Raw genomic sequence first — 20,554 nt, 5'->3', positions numbered from 1 at the left:
AAATAGTAAAGAAACAGTTTAATAGATAGCCATGGCTTTGCTATTTGTGAAGATCATTTTTACTGAGTCTCCTTTAAGTACAGAGCCTCTTGGTATCTCTAGAAAGAATGAGAGTCCTGATGTAGCACAGTCTTTTGGTACACTGTTTGCTTTCACAACAGCAAAGAGATGGGGAAAAGTCCACAGACCAACACTAGTTCTGCTGTAAGAGGTAAAGGAATACTCAATACTCAAAGAATATTCCTCTGAGAAACTAAAGCCTAGCACTTCAGCATAGGATAGAAAGGAATTTCCAGAGATTACAGAAAAGCGAGGCAATCATTTACCAAGGCACCAGCAGCTCCTATTTCAGTGCAGGTGAAACAATGGTAGAAATAGGAGTAAAGAATGTTAATTTGAATCCAGGCATTCAATTAAATAACTTCTTATAGTGAAACCCACTGGCTTTTGTCATTCTTGGTTCCTTTGCAGTTTTGGTGACATGGGTCTAAAGCATCGGATTCAAGGAACAGGAGCTAGGAACTCAAATACCCACTTCCTCTACTAAACAAATCTCAAACATAAATCACAAGATGAACCAACGAAAGAAAAACTCATGGATTCCTGTAATTCCACCTCTCAAAAGCAAGGCTACCAAGGTGATATCTGAAGAAAAGTTACTGAAGTTCTGTGGTTTGCAGCACTACCATGCCAGAGACCTGTGGTCAACTTGTGCATCTGCAGATTACTCTAAATAATAAGTGGCTTCAGTTCTGAAGATGGTAAATTTATGGTTCCAGTAATCCCAGAACCACAGTATTAAAAAAAGGATTCCATTGTTCCACAAAGGACACAAATCACTTTATATACAGGAACCGGAAAGTAACTCATGGCAGAGATTCTGTTTTAGGTATGCATGCTTGAATTGTATTCAGTTCAGAGCAGTCCTTTAAATGCCATTGTTTCCTTATGTAATTCGCACAAGTTACTATTGTGCATCTGCTGTGTTATCTGTTGGATGTAATCTGAATCTTGTAGAGCTACACTGCCTTGATATTCTGCTCCTTACTGTAAATAATTAAGACTTGCAATTTTCAAGGCCGGTGTGTACAGAGGGAGGAGGAAAGGGAGAAAAAGGAAGGAGAATTGTCTTAGTGCATCCTCCTGAATGTATTAAATTAGTCAGATGGAAACAAAATGTGATCACGGGCATCCATTTACAGTATGTAAATTTAACACAGGTCTTGTGTACACAGTTCTTCGAACTGGAAACACTGACCTGTTACTCTAGGGTTCAGAAAGTTTGGTTCAAATACAGAACATGTCATGTCCAACAATAATTCTTTAAATGCCAAAGGTTTATTACATTTAGGCCAAACCAACTACTCTAAATACCAATGCAAATAATTATTACTGTGTACAATGATAAAATAGTACAATAAGCTGTGTGAAACTAGCAGTGACTTACCAAACTGAAGAAAAAAAACCCAAGTTTAAGTATTTCTAGATAACCACATGGCTATTGTTAGAGAGATGATATGGAGGAACCTGCCTGTGCGAAACCTCACTTATGGCCTCATTTACAGCAGGGATGAGCAACCCCAGATCTTGTTAAGGTCAATGGGAGCTGCAGGGACTCATCGCTTTTGGAGGGAAAAATAGACCACCAGATTTGTTCCTCTTTAGCCTCTTCCCAGATTTTAGTGTTGGTTGGGCGATAGAACAATTCAGCCCAACAGGAACAAAGTCACACCCTACCTGCTACAATGCAAAGCATATTCCTTCTTAGCACTTTCATAGAGAGTGCTTTACAAACATGAAACAACCTCTGGGCTAACATAGCTGTAACAAAGTCTATACTGTAGCTTTTCCTCTTGCAGCATCTGGCAGTATCCTCTTCACAGCAGTCTCTCCCCCTTTTTAACTTACACACCCCAAACAATAAAACGGTTCTGCTAATATGTCCTCCTTTTTTATTTTTCAGCATTTCTTCCCGACGATGACACTTCACTGAGAAGGAAGAGAATGGTCATCACAGGTAGTCTCTTGTATTTGGTTTTTTTTCAATTTAGTAAATCACTTTAGTTAACTAATTCACCAGTGTCACTAAAACTAATTGTCTCTATGCCACAATGCCAAGAAGAGAAACTTGGAGTGAGAAGTTTTTTTTGTTTTGTATTTACATTGATGGGAGGAGTAATGTCTCCTGTGACCAAGATATTGCCCTGGGGGTTTAAACTGGAGTTTGAGCTGTTGGACTCTTGCATTTTAGAGCTTCTTCCCTAACCCATCTCTTGACATATTTGAAATTCTCCACAGGAACACAGGTGTTAACAGTTTTAACCACTCTGTCTAAGAATACCTTCCTCTGCATTTTTCCCACCACTCACAGTAGCTCTAGACAACATGACAGTAAAAACATCAGTGGCTGGTCCATTTTGCTAGTACTGAAAGAGCTGCAACACACTGGGAGATCGCTCTAAACTCCCACGTGTACACAGGACCCTAAGTGTTTACAGGACTGGGGCATTAAGTGGGGAAGCTAAGAAGCTGGGGAAATCAAACTTGATAAAGACTTCCTTAATAAGTTCCCCTCCCTATTTTTAACAGAATTCTAGACTCCTAAGTTAACTTGGAATTTTTTTACGTGCATAATAATTAAAGATGTAGTTTAAGGTAAAATGGGTTCCGTTTGCAGAAGCTGGTTGAATTCAGACATGCTTTGCTGGAGACAGAGCTGGCTGACACATCCAAAAAATTAGACGCAGCCAGTTGGGAAGGGCATGGGGCCAGAGCATCTGAGAGATGCATTGATTTGATAACACATCACCCAGGCAGCCTTCTCCAGTGAGCTCCTATGAATGAATCCCCAAGGGAGGGCTGTGGTAGGCCAGGAGGTGAATCCACATCTTGGATGTAGCTACCCCTGTGAATGAACTTTTGCATATGCAGGGACAAATTACGTTTCTAATATAGAGTTAAAATAGCATGTAGATGATGTGATGCTCCTATAGGGACAAGAATGAGGCTTGACCAGAGGTTTACAGTAACTCCTCACTTAATGTCCTCCCACTTAACGTTGTTTCAAAGTTACATCGCTGCTCAATTAGGGAACATGCTCGTTTAAAGTTGTGCAATGCTCCCTTATAACATCATTTGTCTGCTTGCGCTGTCCACTGCTTGTAAGATTCTGTGGAAGAGCAGCGACTTTACAAGGGAGCATTGCACAAGTTCCTCTTCTCCACCTTCTCCCCCTCCCTCCCGCGCTTCCCCCACCACCAAACAGCTGTTTGACGCTGCTTAGGAGTTTCTGAGAGGGAGCAGGAGGAGCGGGTAAGCGCTGCATCTCTGCTCCTCCCCCTCCCTCCCAGAAAGTCCTAAGCGCTGCGAAACAGCTGTTTGGTGGCAGGGAAGCACTGGGAGGGAGGGGGAGGAGCGGGGAAGCGCCGTGTCTCCGCTCCTCCCTCTCCCTCCCAGAAAGTGCTAAGCACGAAGCACTGGGAGAGAGGGGGAGAAGCGGGGAAGCGCTGCGTCTCCGCTCCTCCCCCTCCCTCCCAGAAAGTCCTAAGCACCGCCAAACAGCTGTTTGGCGGCGCTTAGGACTTTGGGGTGGGGGGGAAGGAGAGGGGATGCGGCGTGCTCTGGAGAGGAGGTGGCGTGGCGGTAGGAAGAGGTGGGCCTGGAGTGGAGCGGGGCCGGGAAGAGGCGGACCTGGAGCATCCCCGGCAAAGTCCGAGCCTATTCTTCTCCGGGGAAGCTGGCGCTGCTGCTGCAAAGGTGCTTCCTAGCGTCCTTGCCTGCAGTGGGCTGTGCCTGTGTGAGGTAAGCCAGGGGCACTTCCCAGCCACAGTACAGTACAGAACTGTACAGTATTTAACGTCTTTTGTCTTCCCCCCAAAAATGTCCTTGGAACCTAACCCCCCGCATTTACATTAAATCTTATGGGAAAATTGGATTCGTTTAACATCGTTTCACTTAAAGTTGCATTTTTCAGGAACATAACCACAATGTTAAGTGAGGAGTTACTGTATATGCTTCCCCCCAACACCCCACAACTCTTTGTAGGGTCTCAGAAAAAACATCCCTAAACAGTCTTTAAAACACTGGTGTTACCTTAGTTAGGTGAAATAATGAACGAAGAACCCATGCTCCCCTCACAAAGACATCTTTTTTCCTTACTCCTCCTCTGCTGATAGGTGCTGAATGTCCCAGGCTCAGACAGCCGGACGGCCATGGCTGTGACGATGGCTAATGCTGTATCTTGTCCCCAGAGGGAGTCGTTCTCTAATGGCATTTTTTCCCTGTACAGTGAGCTCCCAAACTCTTTCAACTGATAATGATTCAAAAATGTTGGAAGCAAAGTGTTATTACGTATATCTGAGTTTCACGTAGGCACCAAACTATCCAGAGTGCTAGCCAAAAGCAGAGCCCCAAGGTGCTGGGGAAGGGTATGTGGTGGTGAGTTTTCTACCACTCTGCTCCTGTTGCCAGTGGGCGAGATTGAGGCCAGCTCTACACTAGAAATTTTTGCTGGTATAGCAATGTCTGTAAGGGATATTATTTTTTTGGCAACATTTCTATACCAGCAAAAGCCTTAGTGTAGACGTGGTTACATTGGCATAAGAGTGCTGTCATTGGTATGTAGCTTATTTTGCTCAGTGAATCAGTATAAGCACTTTTTTGCTGGTATAAGCTGCATCGATGCTGGGAGCGTTTGCCAACATAGCAATACTGGCAAACCTTTTCTAGTGTAGATCTGGCCTGAGTTGGCCTGCAAATTGCAACATCAATGTGCAAGATTGCAGAGGTGAAAGTGGTAACTTGTCTTGTTTGTGGTTAAGGTAAGCCATGCAATCAACTGCATTGTCATTGGCTATGTCTTCATCACAAAAAAGGTATGGGGATTTTTACCAGGGGATTTTTACTGCAGGATAATGAACGTACATTAGCTATTCTGCTGTCAAATTCTAATGAAGATGAGGCATTGTAGTTTTTACCTTGAAGTAAACCATGGGCAGGAGAATAGTATTGACCTCATCTCGTATGGTAAAAACAACCAAACCTTGTCCCCATTAGGATTTTACTGCAAGATAGCTAATGCACGTTAGTTATCCTGCAGTAAAAACATACCTTTCTTTGGTGGTGATGACATAACAGTCACTGTTAGAATGACAGCAGAAAAGAAATTGGCAATACAATCTCTGCATTGAAACAAAGAGATTTGCTTCCATTTTTCTCCTGAGCTTATTGTCTTTTCCCTGTACCCACTCCCTTGGATGAATTTTTGGTCTCTTTCCTACTTCTGGCTTTTTTGTAATATTCTTCTCTCCCATTGTGTGACTTCTATTCTCATTCCCCGCCCTTTAAAGGGGTGGGGAAGATTGTGTGCTTATTTTGTTTCTTTATGATATCAAGGAGACCTGGAAGGTGTGTTTTAAAAAAAACCCACACAAACAAAACTGATGCGTGAGGTGGGGGTAGTGAGTGTCCCTTCTTGTCTTTCACTTTAAGCCTGGCCTACGCTTAAACATTCTTCAGACATAACTATGTCAATTAAGGGTATGAAAAAAATTCACACGCCTACTCAGCATAACTCAGAAATCCTAACGTAGAAGCTGTCATGCAGCTAAAAAAGTCCTTGTGCTGATATAAGCTGCATCTCCACTAGGAGGGCTTGCCAGCATAGCTATAATGGCAAACCCTTTCTAGTATAGATGTGGTCTTACTCTTGTGTTTAACTTTTCACATGTAAAGAATTTATTGGCCTCCCTGCCTAAGGATATTGATAAGCGAGCCTTTCATGAGAAGAAATAAATCCCATAGGCCAAAGGATAACACCATGTATCCTAGAACAGGTAACAGGAACCTTTTAAAGGAATAGAACCCAATCTAATTAAATTTGATATATGAGCTAGCACACTCAGCTGTGTCACATAGTTCCCACCTTACTGTTCCCAGCCACTACCAATCCAAGGAAAAATGTGTGCACGATGGGAACCAGTGAAGGAGGCCAGACAAGTGCTGACACTGTCCCCATACCTGCAATCATACCAACTTGGGCAGGAAGGAGAAGTATCCTTGATGCAGAAAAAAAGAAAATGGGGAAAGTGGATCCTTCCCCAGAAAACTGAAATACCACATACAATTTTCTGCATTTTTGAAGACTACCCCATTTCAGATAGAAAAACTGTATGCAATGATATGTAAGCTTACTTGGTAATAATCTGAAAGTTCTTCACTAGAGTAACTTGTCAGTGGCACATTATGTTCTGCAAACAAATATGAATCACAATAGCCAGGTCCTAAATGCACTCACATACTTGCCCGTCAGATGCACAAAATACATGTAAAGCCAGTGTCGCTACTGGTGGGGAAAATAAAACTGATGGTTACTTCCACATGCGAAGGGAGATTTAGCTTACTTGCCCACCTTCCATTCATTAACTTCCAAGAATCCTCCTCCTACAAAATCATGTCATTTGATTGTATTTATATAGAGATACAAAAGGATTTAATCCTCACCATACCTGCATATCTCATCAGAAGAGTAACTATGGAGTCACTAGCACCACTTTAATAAAATCAAACTTATTGGTGCATATTTTGGAATAATATTTTGGCATCAGATAGCTGATCAATCAATTTTAAAAATATTTTATGGGACAGATTCTCTGCTGTGCTTTCTACTGGGTACAGCAGATGAGACTGTTAAGGCTCCCCCTTTCTCTGCCCAGCCCCAGCCCCAAACTGGTTACAGCAGCCCCTATGGACCATCTGCCATCTAGGGATTGCTGGAGTATATTTTACTCCAGCCACTTCTACCCACCCCCAAAATGCCTCTCCCATCCCCTGACATGGCCACTGCACCAGGGGCCATAGGGAGGGAGGTATAAGAGCCAGCTCCATGTCTGCTCAAGAATCCACCATTCAGAGGTATCCTCAGCCAGGAGGCTGAGGTTAATCTGTTCTACCTTGGCACTAAGAAAGAAGCAGAGCAAGACAGAAAGTCTGTCTCTTGCATTTTGTCTTCTTCCTTTTTCCTTCTATGCCTACCTGTGGGAGTTCCCCCTTAGTCTTTTTCTCCCGCTCCCCTCCTTAAATCCTGCTCAACAACATTCATTTCCTTTTTACCTCCCTTTTTCCAGCATCCTGTTTAGTCAGGGCTGCAGCTGATCTGACTGAAACAAACTTCACCTTGACTGGTCCGTTAGAATATGTGCTAACTGCTTATGCTAAACAATCTGTGCCACCTTGCATTTAGCTGTCACACTCTTGAGTACCTTTCCCAGACCTTAAGAAGAGCTCTGTGTGGCTCAAAAGCTTGTCTCTCTCACCAGCAGAAATTGGGCTAATATTACCTCACCCATCTTATCTCCTTGAAAAAAAACTACTCCCGTTTGAGCCAGATCAGACACCCTCGCTCTGTCAGCACCAATCAGCAGTGGTCATTTCTGCATTTCACTCATCTGATTGGTGGCTGGTGGGAGCAGCTAAGTCAGCTCAAGACGTGCTACTGGTGTTTTACAGTATGCTTATTGCTCAGTGCCCCTCCAGAGACCAGCTCAAGTGAAACACAGTTACAAAAATGGGCAGAGAGGAGAAGGGAAGTATCTGGGGTCACTGTCCACCAGCAATGGTCACTGAATCTGTGTAGCAATGAAGAGAGCTCCAATAATTTAAAAACTGAGCCAGATGTAGTTTCTGAATTATTTGCCTCTGCCTTAAAATGATCCTGGAACAAATCCAAGGACACCAAAGACTTAATGGACACCATTATGCAGCACAACACTGTCTACTCAGGACTTCATGGTGAAAGCTGAAATAGAACTCATCATGCTTCAAAAGTTCCTTACCAGTATGCTAAAGGAGAATCCTCACTAGCTGTTAGCTGTATAGAGCTTATGACATACAGCTGTACAGCACTGATTCCATTCAGTAGAGAGCAGTGGTACACATACACAGAAGCCAATTCATAACAACACAAACCACAAACCCTAAAATACTTTACTAGGAGAGTATCCCCAAAAGGAGGCTCAAATTGGCAACCAGTGTATTTTCGTAATTTCTTAATTTATCTGCTGCCAGTGGCACTACTCTTTTGCCTATACCCCTTTCTCCAATCACCAATTTTGTTTTTTCAGAGTCAAAAAGTATCCAAGGCTACTGAATAACAGTCATTGTGCAGTTTTTATGTCTCTTCAAATTGACATAACCATAAAGTCAACCAAATCAAAACTCTACATTTTATAGATCATTTAGGTATCTTGTTCATTAGGAGATTACACTTTCCAAGCACATTTTCTTGATATGTTTCATAACTTTATTCTCACAGAGATCTTAAGTTTATACATACACTTTCAGGTAGATGAAGCCCCAAGTTTAAGTTTTGTTTTAAAAAGTTATACTGAAACTGGCATTCATATATGTCATTCATTTTTAAAATATTAATGGAAACAATTTTGTTTGGATTTAAATGCTGTTTGCAACCCAAACATTGCTGCATTGTGAGAATGTGTCCCCAACCAAAAGTAAAAGAGACTAGTCTGTTTACAATTTCCAATCTGAGTGACCTGCAACCTACATTGAAAGTGAACAATGAATTACATTTGTAAACATATTTAAATGTTAATAATCTAAAGTATTATTAATTATTACTATTATTAACACAAGTAAGGAAATTCATCTATAAAATGTGGTGGCCTTTCAATCGGCCAATAGCATTTGCATTCGGTTTCTTTTTGGAGATGAATCATCCCTGTAAGATGTTTAACATTACAGCAAAATTGGAGATCTAGTTTGAGGTACATTGACTTCACAGATAATAGCATCAAACTATTAACATCAATTTCGGCTAACTAGCAAACAAACATAAAATTGCTTAGACCTTAGTAATAATAATATGGAAAGATATAAACTCTTGCACTTTTAGAAATGTCACACAGATCAGAAAACAATAGCTCTTGGTTAGTTAAAACATACAAATTGACCCATATTCCACATAAACGGTTGCACTTTCGCATTCTCCTCCAGGTAACACCATACTGAATTACAATAGCAGAGGATACTAATGCTCCAGATAAGTGGGTTTGCAATATTTGTTTAAAGTTTCATTATACAACATTGCTGCCAGTTATAATAAGAGGTGGAAGGCATATCATAAGCAAGTGCGGTCGTTTTATAGATAACCAAATTTGATTTCCTATTCCGTACTTGGTTTAGTTTTGTAACACTTTCCCCGGGACCAATGACAATAAGACTGCGTTCATAAACCATCAGATACAAACGCTATGGTCCTAGCCAATGAGAATGAACTAGTGAGTTATCCACAGGTACAGCCAAAACCCCACTGCTGAACGCTGTGGATGGCACTGTTCAGAAACGAAGCTGGCAAAGAATACAGTAAAACAGCCCCCCTGGGTATAGAAAAGGGAACAAGGCAGGCGATAACGAGCCTCTTTTACTTAAAGTGGGGCTATCAGACAGGGCAGATGTACATAGAGCTCTGGACTCACCGATTTTGGCCAGACTGGCCACAAGTATCCAGAGCGCAATGATGTAGGGCTCCTGCACATGATGCCATTTGAAAGAGACGATCTGAAAGAAGTGAGGTCCGCTGACCGCTGTATGGTCCCCCGAGCTCTTCTCCTGTGCCAGGGCTGCTGGAAGAACCAGAAGCCTCTCGGCTAAGGGCACCGGTCTCATCTCCAAGCTCATCTGCACAGCGCTCCGAACTGCCCTGGCTGGGAGCGCCAGGCGCTCTGCAATGCCTTTGCCCCTCGGTCCTTGCCCCTGGCAGGGATGGCTCCGCGCGTGCAGGCGCCGTGATCCCCCTGCCCACGAGCGGGCGGCTGCTGCTGCCTCCCTCTGGGGGCCGGCAGGGGTCGGGACTCGCCAAGCGCCGCGCGCGATACACACGGGCAGATGCTGCAGCTCGGGTCCCGCTGCCCGCCGGCAGCTGCCTTTATGGGGCAGTCCCCGAGCCGCCAGAGGCGGAGCTACGCTCCCCTCTCCAGTGGAGGAGGCTGCTGCAGACGGCGGAGCCGGGCCGGAGGGAGTAGCGCTGCCGGGGATCTCTGCGGAGCCAGGACTCTACCCGGGCAGCGCTGAGCACGTGGGGTCTGAGCCTGGGGGCTGCCGGCCGGCACCTGCACGCCAGGGATGCAGGCACTGGGGCCTGGGTGGGGTGGGCACCGGGGCTGGGGACCGGGGCGCGCCCGCCCGGAGCGACTGTAACTTGCAGTCGGAGCAGGGGGGGCAAGAGGCCAGGGAGCCCCCGCTCCGGGGACATAATCTTGCCCTCTGAAGAATTTGGGGGATCGTTCCCTAAGGGCCAATCACAGCCCTCAGAGACATCCCCCCCCCCCCCACACACACACACCCCACCGCCTGCCGGGGAGGGGCCCCGCTGGCTTCGCTCAGTGACGCCCCGATTCAGCGGGACCAGAATCTGGCTCATTAAAACCTGCTGCGTCCCAGAGCAGCCTTGCGCGGCTCTCCCCAGCACGCACCGGCCTGTCGGCCCAGATCTGTCCAGGGCTCGGGGTTTTGTTTAACTCTCCTTGCTGCTTTCTTTCCTGAACTTTTTTATGGTTACAAAGTGAAGCGCCCTTTGGGATTCCCGCCCCCCCGATAACCTTTGCTTGAGCGCCTCACTCGGTTGCATTTCAGAGCCCGGACTGTGCGTACTGTGTTGGGCAGCCGGAGTCAGGATAACCATCACGCTGCTGTCAAAGGGATTGCAACCAAAGCAGCGTGTGTTCTGAGCAAACAGATCTCTGTGCACCACCTCCCCACGCTCCGGCCGCGCCGCCCAGCGATGGACTGTGAAGCAATTGAAATATTTGGGTGCAACATGGGCAGGGCGCTAGTTCTATGGCACGGGGTGGAAAAATACTGCTAGTCCATTTGCTTAATATGATGCAGCAGGTCTGTGCTCCCAGTTCAAAACTAGCGAGATAAACAGCAGGAAGGAAATGCCCAGGAGATAAGAAGTGAGATGATTCAAAGGGCTTAAACTGGGACATTGAGGAAAATATGGAAAACCCCAGCAAGATGCTATGTAAATCACTGAATTGATTATTTAAAATCATAAATGTTTAAGTACAAGTGGTGCTATTTTTTTTTTTTTTTTAGTTTGCTGATAACTTAAGGGTGTCTCCTCTTAATGAACTAATAACCTTATTTTAAGCTACTCAACTTGGAGACCAAAGGCCACTAAGATTGATTTATCCTGTATTTCCTCAAACAGAAGGCATGCTCAGATTAGCATTCTACTTTCTACCTTTTTGCTGCCCAGGACCTCACCCCAAACAAGAAATTTCATTTTGTATTAAATATAGTCCTACAAATTTCTCCTCACCTCTCCATTAAATAGCTGAGTGAGGTAACTATGGGGATTCTCCACAGCTGGACCATTCTGAAGCTGCAAATGAGAGTAAGGCTGTGTCTACACTGTGCCCCTTAAAGCTGCTCTTCGTCATCAGGAGAGAGCTCTCCTGCGGATGGGTGGTAGGGCTTTGTCAGCGGGAGAGCATCTCTCACAGACATAGCACTGTCCACACCGGTGCTTTTCGTCAGTAAAACTTTTGTTGGTCGGGGGTGTTTTTTTCACACCCCTGACCGACAAAAGTTTTACCAACGAAAGTGCGGTGTAGACATAGTCTAAGACTGAAGTTTATCTGATGTGCCTTTGCTCAAGGATGTGCTAGTGGAAGATGTAGCCAGCAGCAACTTGAAAATGTCCTCTTCTCTGAGAGATGTTTTTTAGACCAAGTCCAGCAGGGAGTTGCTCTGAATGGCCCCAGCCAGTCAGAGCATAGGGATTTTTTTGTGCTATGGGATGTTTGAGAGGTAACCATACAGCTGGAAGTCAGTATCTGTATAGGATATGTGTAATCTAATTAGCAGAAAAGCCATTTCATCTGAGTATAAGTATAATGCAAATTTGAACCTTCCATTCTGGGACATGTATTTCATGGTAAAGGGGTGTGGCATAAGTATTGTTTGCAAAAGGACTTTGACTCCTTAAAATGCACCCACACTAGGAATTTTCCTTGTCAATAAGACATTGGCCTTTGTAACAAAAGGAGAGGGCTGTTTAAATTCTTAGAGCAGTGTTTTCAAACTGTGGGTTGCAACCCAGTATTGGGTCACGGAATGTAAGGCACTGGGTCACAGCAGCTCTGGTCAGCACCGCCGACCGAGCCATTAAGAGTCCCATCGCGGTGCTGCCTGGCTAAGACAGGCTAGTCCCTACCTGTTCTCACACTGTGCTGTGCCCCAGAAGTGGCCAGAAGCAGGTCCGGCTCCTAGGCTGGGGTCCCACAGGGCTCTGCACGCTGTCCCTGCACCGAGCACCGTCTCAGTATTCCCATTGGCCAGTTCCTGGCCAATGGTAGCTGGGGGGGCAGTGCCTGTGGGTGAGAACCACGCAGAGACACTTGTGCGCTTCCCCCTAGGAGCCGGACCTGCTGCTGGCCACTTCCGGGGTGCAGCGTGGTCCGCAGTGCCAGGACAGGCAGGAAGCCTGCCTTAGCACCCCCGCTGCACCGCTGACCGGGAGCCGCCCAAGGTAAGCCCACACCCCAATTCTCTGCCCCAGCCCTGAGCCCCCCCAACCCTGACCCCCCTCTTGCACCCCAAACTCCTCATCCCTGGCCCCACCCCAGAGCCTGCATCCCCATCCCAGAGCCGTGACCCCCTCCCACACCCCTGCCCCAGCCCAGAGCTCCTTCCCACACCCTGAACCCCTCATTCCTGGCCCCACCCTGCAGCCCTCACCCCCACACCCCAACCCTCTGCCCCAGCCCCGAGCCCCTCCCACACTCTAGACTCATTCCCAGCTTTGTTGGGTCACGGGCATCAACCATTTTCTTTAACTGAGTTGCCAGAAAAAAAAGTTTGAAAACCACTGACTTAAAGCACAGTACTGGCACTGACTCACTGTGTGACTTTGGGAATGTCACAACATCTAAACCCTGTCTACACTCAGCTATGTCTACATTTAAACTGCTACACTGGTACAGCTGCACCACTGTAGCACTTCAGTATAGCCATTCACTACAGCAATGGGAGGGGTTCTCCCATTACTGTAATTACTCCATCTCCCGGAGAGCTTGCAGCTAAGTCAACAGAAGAATTCTTCCATCCACCTAATGACCTCTACACTAGGGCTTAGGTCTGCTAACCTACGTTGCTCCAGGATGTGGATTTTTCACACCCCTGAGACACCTATCTGGGTCGACTTAACTTTTTAGTGTAGACCTGTCCTAAGCAAATTTTTTCACAGCTTTCCCAGTTGCTAACATCAGTTCATCGTTACCAGTATTAGCAACATCTACACCTAAAAGTTAGGTTGCCCTAGCTACATTGCTCATCCCTGAGAGACGTCATTAAGCCAGCCTGAGTCCCAGTGTAGACAGCACTAGGTCGATAGATGAATTCTTCTATCACCTAAACTACTGCTCAGAGGGGCGGATAACTACAGTGACAGAAAAAACCCTTGCATCACTGTAGCATGTCTATATGCTATGGTGGCACAGCTGCAGTGCTGTAGCTGTGCCACTGTAGCGTAAACATAGACTAAAAAACCTGCCACCATTGTTTTAAGCATCCTGGTTTGCTGTGAGCAGCATTAGATAACATGGTGCTTAGAGCAGTGGCAGCAGACGTTGGGTAATCCACAGGAGGGGTCCCTGTGGGGTTAATACTGGCAGAGCTGAAACAGTGTTAGCAGCCAGGAAAACGATTTGAAATATTCCTGTCCTGTAGACAGGGCCCATGTTTATCTGTTTATAACATGGGTATAGTACTTAGCTACCTTAAAGAGATGCTGTGAGAATTAGAATTTGTCAGGGTCTTTGAACTCCTTGGTGTAAAATGCTAGAGAAGTGCATATTGTTACTGTTTTTTTATGCTTTAATTGCCAGCTCATGAAAGATTCACAAAACAAGGTTTACAGCATTGTTAAAATGCTTACACAACACAATAGCTGACAACACCAAGGGCAGGGGCTAGGTGTGTTTGTGATAGAGCTGTCCCATCATTGTAACTATCCTGCTAAGCCGAGGGATATTAAAATATAAAAGATTGCTGCTCTCGGAAGTGCACAGAGTGCAGGATTCTTGTGCATTTCCTTAGCATACTTGCCAGCCAGAATGGAGCAGGCAGGGTAGAGGAATTACCCCAATAAGTATGTAGGCAGGGGCGGCAGGTTTATAGAAATTTTGGTGGTGCCCAGAACGCCCAGAGCCCACCCCCCCAAACTCTGCCCCCCCTCACCTGCCTAAGACTCTGGGAGGGAGTTTGGGTACAGACTCTGGCCTGGGGGTGGGGTGCAGGCTCTGGACGGGAGTTTGGGGATGGGAGGGGGTGTGGAGGGCGGGGGTGCAGGCTCTGGAAGAGAGTTTGGGAGTGGGAGGGGGTGTGTGGGAAAAGGGTGGGGGTGCAGGCTGTGGAAGGCGGGGATGGGGCACGGCGTTTACCTGGGGCTTCTAGGCAGTGTGGGCCGGGGGGCCTCTCTGCACTGCTACCCCCAGGAACCGCCCCCGCAGCTTCCTATTGGCCGTAGGGGCGCTTGGGGTGGAAGCAGCATGCGTAGACACAGTCCCACCCCGCCCAGGGGCCACAGGGAGGGGTCGGCAGCCACGTGGAGCAAGCAGGCAGGAAGCCGCTCAGCTCCATTGCACTGCTGGTGGGGGGCGGGGGCTCCAGGCGTTTTAAATCACCCGGGGGGGATGCACGAGGGGAAGCACCCAGGGGCTGAAGGTGGGGCCAAGGGAGAGACATTGCTGGAGCCAGGCCCCGGGCCAGGAATATTCCTGTTGCTCCAGCACCACGGGCCCATAGAACTTGCCGCCTATGCATGTAGGTACCTACCACACATGTAAACCTGATAAATCAATGTTTCAATGTATATGTCTTATGTGTGCACACAAGTACACAATATCTATACGAAACACATAAAGAGAACATTAATGTTGCATGGTTAAACACGTAAGTCATGAAATATCAGAGTTAACCTTACATGTGTATCCCTGTGGGACCCTTTGGGCAAGGCTCTCTCTGGCTAGTGTCATGTAACATGCTTTGTTCTCAGTAATTAGTAACATGCATTTCAGTACCATCTTTGCCATAAAATAACTTACCACACAAGATCTGATATTAAATGAGTCTGCAAGACTAGAAACAAGAGCTGGAAAATTGCTCAGGCCTCAGAGAGAGAAATTGCAATTAATAACATTTTATATTTATATTCCCAAATAAACTTTAAGATGAGTTCAGGGTAAAAGTGTGTTTCAGTGAAGTCCCAATCATCATAATCAAATTCTCAGTCTACTGAGGACCATTGTGCCAGGCAGAGTAACCACAGCTGATGGCGTCACACCAGGCGTTGTGTGGTGAAATTTCCACATTTGGCTCAGTCCTGCGAATCCAAAAATCTCTGTGGCGGTCCCGTGGGCAGTGCCCCGTAAGGGTCAGGGTGTGCACCTCTTTGTGCCTTGGAATCTAGACAATGTTCCAAATTAAAAACAAAAAACAAAACCTCCCACACTTTAAAGAGTTTGGAAATGAACTATTAAAGACTCCCGCAGCAATATAAGCCTTCATCATTCACCATTACCACTCTACACCCAGTAACTTGCACTTTACACCCAGTAACTTAAATTTACACTCCTGTTTTGTACTGTAATGGAAATACAGTGATTTTATATCATGCTTATCAAATACACAGTAAAATTTTCAAAAGAAATATAGTTCCAGAGTACATTAAGTTATGTCAAAGTTCTTATGATATTATATGTAGTGGCTTAGAAGACTAGAATTGGAATGACTTGTTTGATGTTCTGAAACGTTAGTGTGGGATAGCTATATAGAAGTGAATATAAAGCATGCAGATTTGTAGTTTAAGTTATATTGTGCAACAATCTAAACCTGATGTGCTAAAATCTCTGCAGATGTACATTGGCACAGCTCCATTGGTTGCATCAGTTTACACTTGCAGAGAATTTGACAGTTTGTTTGCAATGAGTAATGTGGCAGTATGTTAATAGTACAGTACTTGACCTTAATTATAGCAGAGCTGTTGCTCTACTCTAACATCGGAAATGACTTCCTTCAATGAAAATGGGATTTTATAATCTAGTAATGCATTATTTTGACCTTTGCTATATATTTCTGCAAGGTTTAGAGAGCAAAATTAAGATTGGGTGAGTGGTGAGAGTCAAGTGGGGAGATAGTGGGAGACGGAGGATATTGCAGTGGGAAACTGACTGGATTCCTTACCTGTACATTTCAAGACATTAATAGTTTTTTAAAATAAAGCTATAGGGGAGTTTTAGCTGGACTCCACTGGAACACACTTCTAACCTTTACCCTTTCTTAACAAATCAAAGGTTTTGTGGTCGGTCATTTCTGTGCAGTGTTTTGTTTATTTGTTTTTTGTAAATGAATAACAACAATTTAAGTCAGGTTGGCATCAAAGTGGCGGGGGGCTGCTCTGACTTACCATATGAGCCTCCCTACTGGGGATTCCCCTCCTACAGAAGGAATTATACACATGAGGTATCCAGGGCATGGGGAAGAAGGAAGGGAGGCTGTTGTTGACACCAAATTCTTTAAGTGCTTCAAGTTTTATATTTAAAAAAAAAAACAGGTTTACAAAGAGTTACCGTGTATGAAGGACTCATCCCTCCCTAGCCTCCCATCCACATTATTATTACTGGTAGTGGTGGTATTGTAGAGCCCCAGTCGTGGTCCAGGACCCCATGGTACTAGGTGTTGTACAAACACAGAACAAAAAGATGGTCTCTGCCCCAAAGAGCTTACAGTCTGAGTCTCTCTTTTGTCTTCCCTGCCCTCCAGTACATGTTGTATGATACCCTGCATCCTGCACCTGTCCTCCCCAAGTCACCTATAGCACATTTCACACTCTCCCAGTTCCTGGCATCCCCTTCCATGCCACTCCTCTATCTTTCCACATTCTCTGCAGCCCCTCAGTCCCTCTTTATGTCCTACAAGTCTCCTGTGATTTATATTCCTGCTCCTCTTGCCTCCCCCAAGGCCCCTCCCATTCTGAGATCACTGGGGACAGACGTATGCCGCAGCCACGCCTCCATTTGCGCCCCCCCCCCCATTTCATCTTCATTCCAGTCTTCCACATCCTCCCATGCCTCCCTCCATACCTCTGCCAAATGCCTACCTTTCTGCTTTTCCCCATAGGCTCCTGCCCCCTCCCATGCTCCCCCGCTGTATCTGGTGCAGGTTAACTGCAGCAGCACAGCCTGGAGACAACAGCAAGTCAGTTTAGATTTCTAACAGTTTAAAAATTAATTGTAAGTGTTGCTGCGTATGAAAGAGCTGTGTAGGCGTGTGGCTGAACCCATAGCCACAGGTTTCAGAATAAAATTGCAAACACGGGGGAAAATAAATACTGCAACTTGCCACTTAAATGTCCCCACGGTTCTGTGCAGGTACCTTGCCACACTGGCCCAATGTATAAGAAGTCAGGCCCAGTGTGTTCTTAAGCTCGGCCAGAAAAAGGAGTAAACAGCAAATGAACAATGACTTTCTTTATCCATGGGAAAAACAAACAGCCCTTAACTTACAAAGGCAATTAATGGGTGTAGTTTCAGTGTAAGCAAGATGATCAATGCCCAGCTACTCCTGCTTCTATTCCTGCCCTGGATGCTTCCTGATTTTGCTTCCTGGCTGGGCAGTCAAAGGGAGTTTTCTCTTCCTATTAGGGACCCACCCCTGACTTCTTTATATCATTGCTCTATTAAGTCCCTAGTTAGTCCCGTCTGTGCCAGCCTTAGCATGGAGTATATTATACCCCACCATGAGCTCTTTATATTATGCATCTTTGTAATTCCCCATTACACTCCCCACAAAAAATGACAAGGTACTTCTCAGCAAGGCCAACAAAATAAGCTTGAGCTTGTAGGCCCAGATGTTTTGGAGAGACAGTGAACCCCAAAACATAAGGTATTTTTCAAAATAATCCTGCAGGGATTTTTTTGAAAACACCATAACTTTAAAGCCCCTTTCCTGTTGGTTTCCCCCCAAAGTTTCCACGCCCTAAGATGAGATGTAGCTTGTGAAGTTTCAAAGGAAGTGATTTCTTTTCTGGGAAGGTAGATGAAAAGTGATCATTAAGACCTTGATCCTGCAAACACTCAGGCACATGCTTAACTTTTCTACCACATTGAAATCGGCAGGGCTGCTCACAATTGTAAAGCTAAGCATGTCCTTATGTGCAGGATCGGGACCTACGCTTGTCAGAAGAAGCTATATCACCTCAACTAAGGAATGGACACTGATTCGCCATAAAATAGAAATGAACTAATGTGGATGTGTACTGCTGCCCTCTACTGGACAGTAGCAGTGCAAATGTGGGTTTGCTATTGTATGCTGATTCAATAGCTGACAGATTCCTCTTTAGGAGGTTGGGAGGATCTTAGTTCCATCCTGCTATCACCATGAAGTTCCAAAGGCTACGGGCTGCAGCATAGGTATCTGGAATACCTACTCACATGACATTACTAACCTAACCCATTAGCAAGCCTCCCGACAATGAAGGAAAATAAACAATCTCAGGTTTCCAAGGGGTTATAATAATCAAGTATGAGAAAACGGATTCTTAAAGTCAGCAAAATAGCTTGACAGTATCCTTTTTAATAATTAACTTCAACAATCTGGTTTGTCAGGACACACTTCAGTCCTAGGAAGCCAGGCCAGGTCAGAGCTACTATTAAAAATGAAAGCTACAGAACTTTTATCTTTTTTGGAACCAAAATAACAGCAAGAGAAGAAAAGCAGTGATTATATCAGAGTAATTTTACAGTGAAAATGAGGCTGAAACTGATCAGAACATTAGTGCCCTACAGCAGTACAAATGAACTCAATACCAATATGAGCAGAGACTGTGTTTTGTTAATATCTTTCCGAGTGGTAGCCGTGTTAGTCTGTATCAGCAAAAACAATGAGGAAATTTGTTAGTCTCTAAGGTGCCACAAGTTTTAGTTAACATCTTGTATTCTAATCTGCTGTCTCAAATTCAGTTATATTTTTGGGGAGGTAAAAAGATAACCCCCACAAATTCCAGAGAACAGCTATTCATTTAATCTGGTAAATCAAAATAAGAACCCACCCACACAGTAAGTAAGCCACTTTGAAACCCTTTCCAAGCTTTAATGGCTGGAACCTGCCTTCAAGGCACAGCTCAGCAGCACGGGGAGGAAGTGAGATACACGGGCTCAGTGGGAGCTCCTGGAGGGGTGCCTGAGGTACAGTAGAAACAGTGTCTCTGGGAGGGAGTGGTGGGAGACAGAACAGTGCTCTGCACCCTTTTAAAGTGTGTAGTTTGAGTTCCCAAGCATATGGAGTCAGCTCTGTTGGCCAGGGGGCGGGGGGCAAGGTCATGGTCAAGTGTCAAGGGGATGATTGCACTCCTGTAGGCACTAGCTCTGAGCAATCCTTGCCCCCTTGCACACTCATTAATGGTAAGACATGATCTGTCTCTAGGATGTCATCAATAATTATATCCTGTACAAATAAACCCCTTAGGCATCCAACTTTGCTTTCCCTTAAAACTCAAATAAAATACACAGAAATGCAGAGAATGTTTGAAAGAGACCTATCATGATCTATTAGCAATGGCCATGCTCATTTGCAAACTAAACACTGACAGTACAGACCATAGCAGTGTCTACGTGTGAGGTTGCATTTCATATTTTTAACAGTCCTAAAGTGTGGTTATCTCATGGAAATCATCTCTGTCCCTCCGGCTCTATTGCATATGCAAGACAGAGTGAATGGGCTGGTTTCCCATTGCACACACTTTGAAGGAACATGGAATGCTCTCTCAGTAAGCCACGAACTAATAAAATCAGGCAGAATTTCTTGCAGCTTAGTTATTTGTGAATAATATGATAACGGTTGATGTTGAAGCTGAAAAACCACTCCTTGTCTGCAATAGAAAACAGTTGGTTTAGGGGCTTTTGCCAATAAACTGGCCTGAGTGGTCAAATAGCAAGGGATAGAAGAACTATTTGACACCTCTGCCATTTCTGGCCCTCTACATACAGGGCGGTCCACTATGTTGGAAAAGTATGTTTACACATAACCTGATTTAGCTACAACAAAATTTAAGCTATGTAACAATTTGGTGACCCAATATGGGATTTAGGACATGCTAAATAATGTGATCTTCTGTGAAATTTTTCATATTTGTGAAAATGTTTGGGTTTTGATTTGAGTTTAATCTCGGTATTCGTTCTGTTACCCTAACGGGCTGAGTCTACCCAGTGTGATTTGGAGGATCAACAAAACCCATTTTGACTCTCTTTCTTCACAGGCTGTGTTTAGCTCGGTCAGCTATTAAAAAACAAACCAAACCAAATACATTGTACATGTTAGACATTTCTGGGCCAGAGCTCTCTCATGCTAGTTTTACACCACTGGAATTCCATGGATTTCACTCCTGATTTTACATCAACGTAACTTAAAATCAAATCTGCTAATGTTGTGTCTTTGTGACTCATTGCTGAGTGTGTCTTACAGGTCCCCCACAGTA

At 45.0% G+C, this 20,554-nt stretch overlaps 1 protein-coding gene across 2 annotated transcripts in view; it reads right to left on the bottom strand.

Annotated features, from left to right (window-relative positions):
• SLC9A3 (solute carrier family 9 member A3) overlaps positions 1 to 9,858 on the bottom strand; it is a 71,760-nt gene extending 61,902 nt beyond the window's left edge. For both annotated transcript variants that reach the window (XM_054017087.1, XM_054017088.1), the window contains exon 1: positions 9,492 to 9,858. In XM_054017087.1, coding sequence (XP_053873062.1) covers positions 9,492 to 9,693 — 202 coding nt within the window. In that variant the 5' untranslated portion in view covers positions 9,694 to 9,858. The remainder of the gene's footprint in view (positions 1 to 9,491) is intronic.
• Between the last annotated feature and the right edge of the window lie 10,696 nt (positions 9,859 to 20,554).

The sequence above is a fragment of the Malaclemys terrapin genome, chromosome 2 (assembly GCF_027887155.1).
Source record: "Malaclemys terrapin pileata isolate rMalTer1 chromosome 2, rMalTer1.hap1, whole genome shotgun sequence".
NCBI classification, from domain to species: Eukaryota; Metazoa; Chordata; order Testudines; family Emydidae; genus Malaclemys; species Malaclemys terrapin.
The sequence above is the reverse complement of the archived record's forward strand: the minus strand, read 5'-3'. Positions and strand labels throughout refer to the sequence as shown.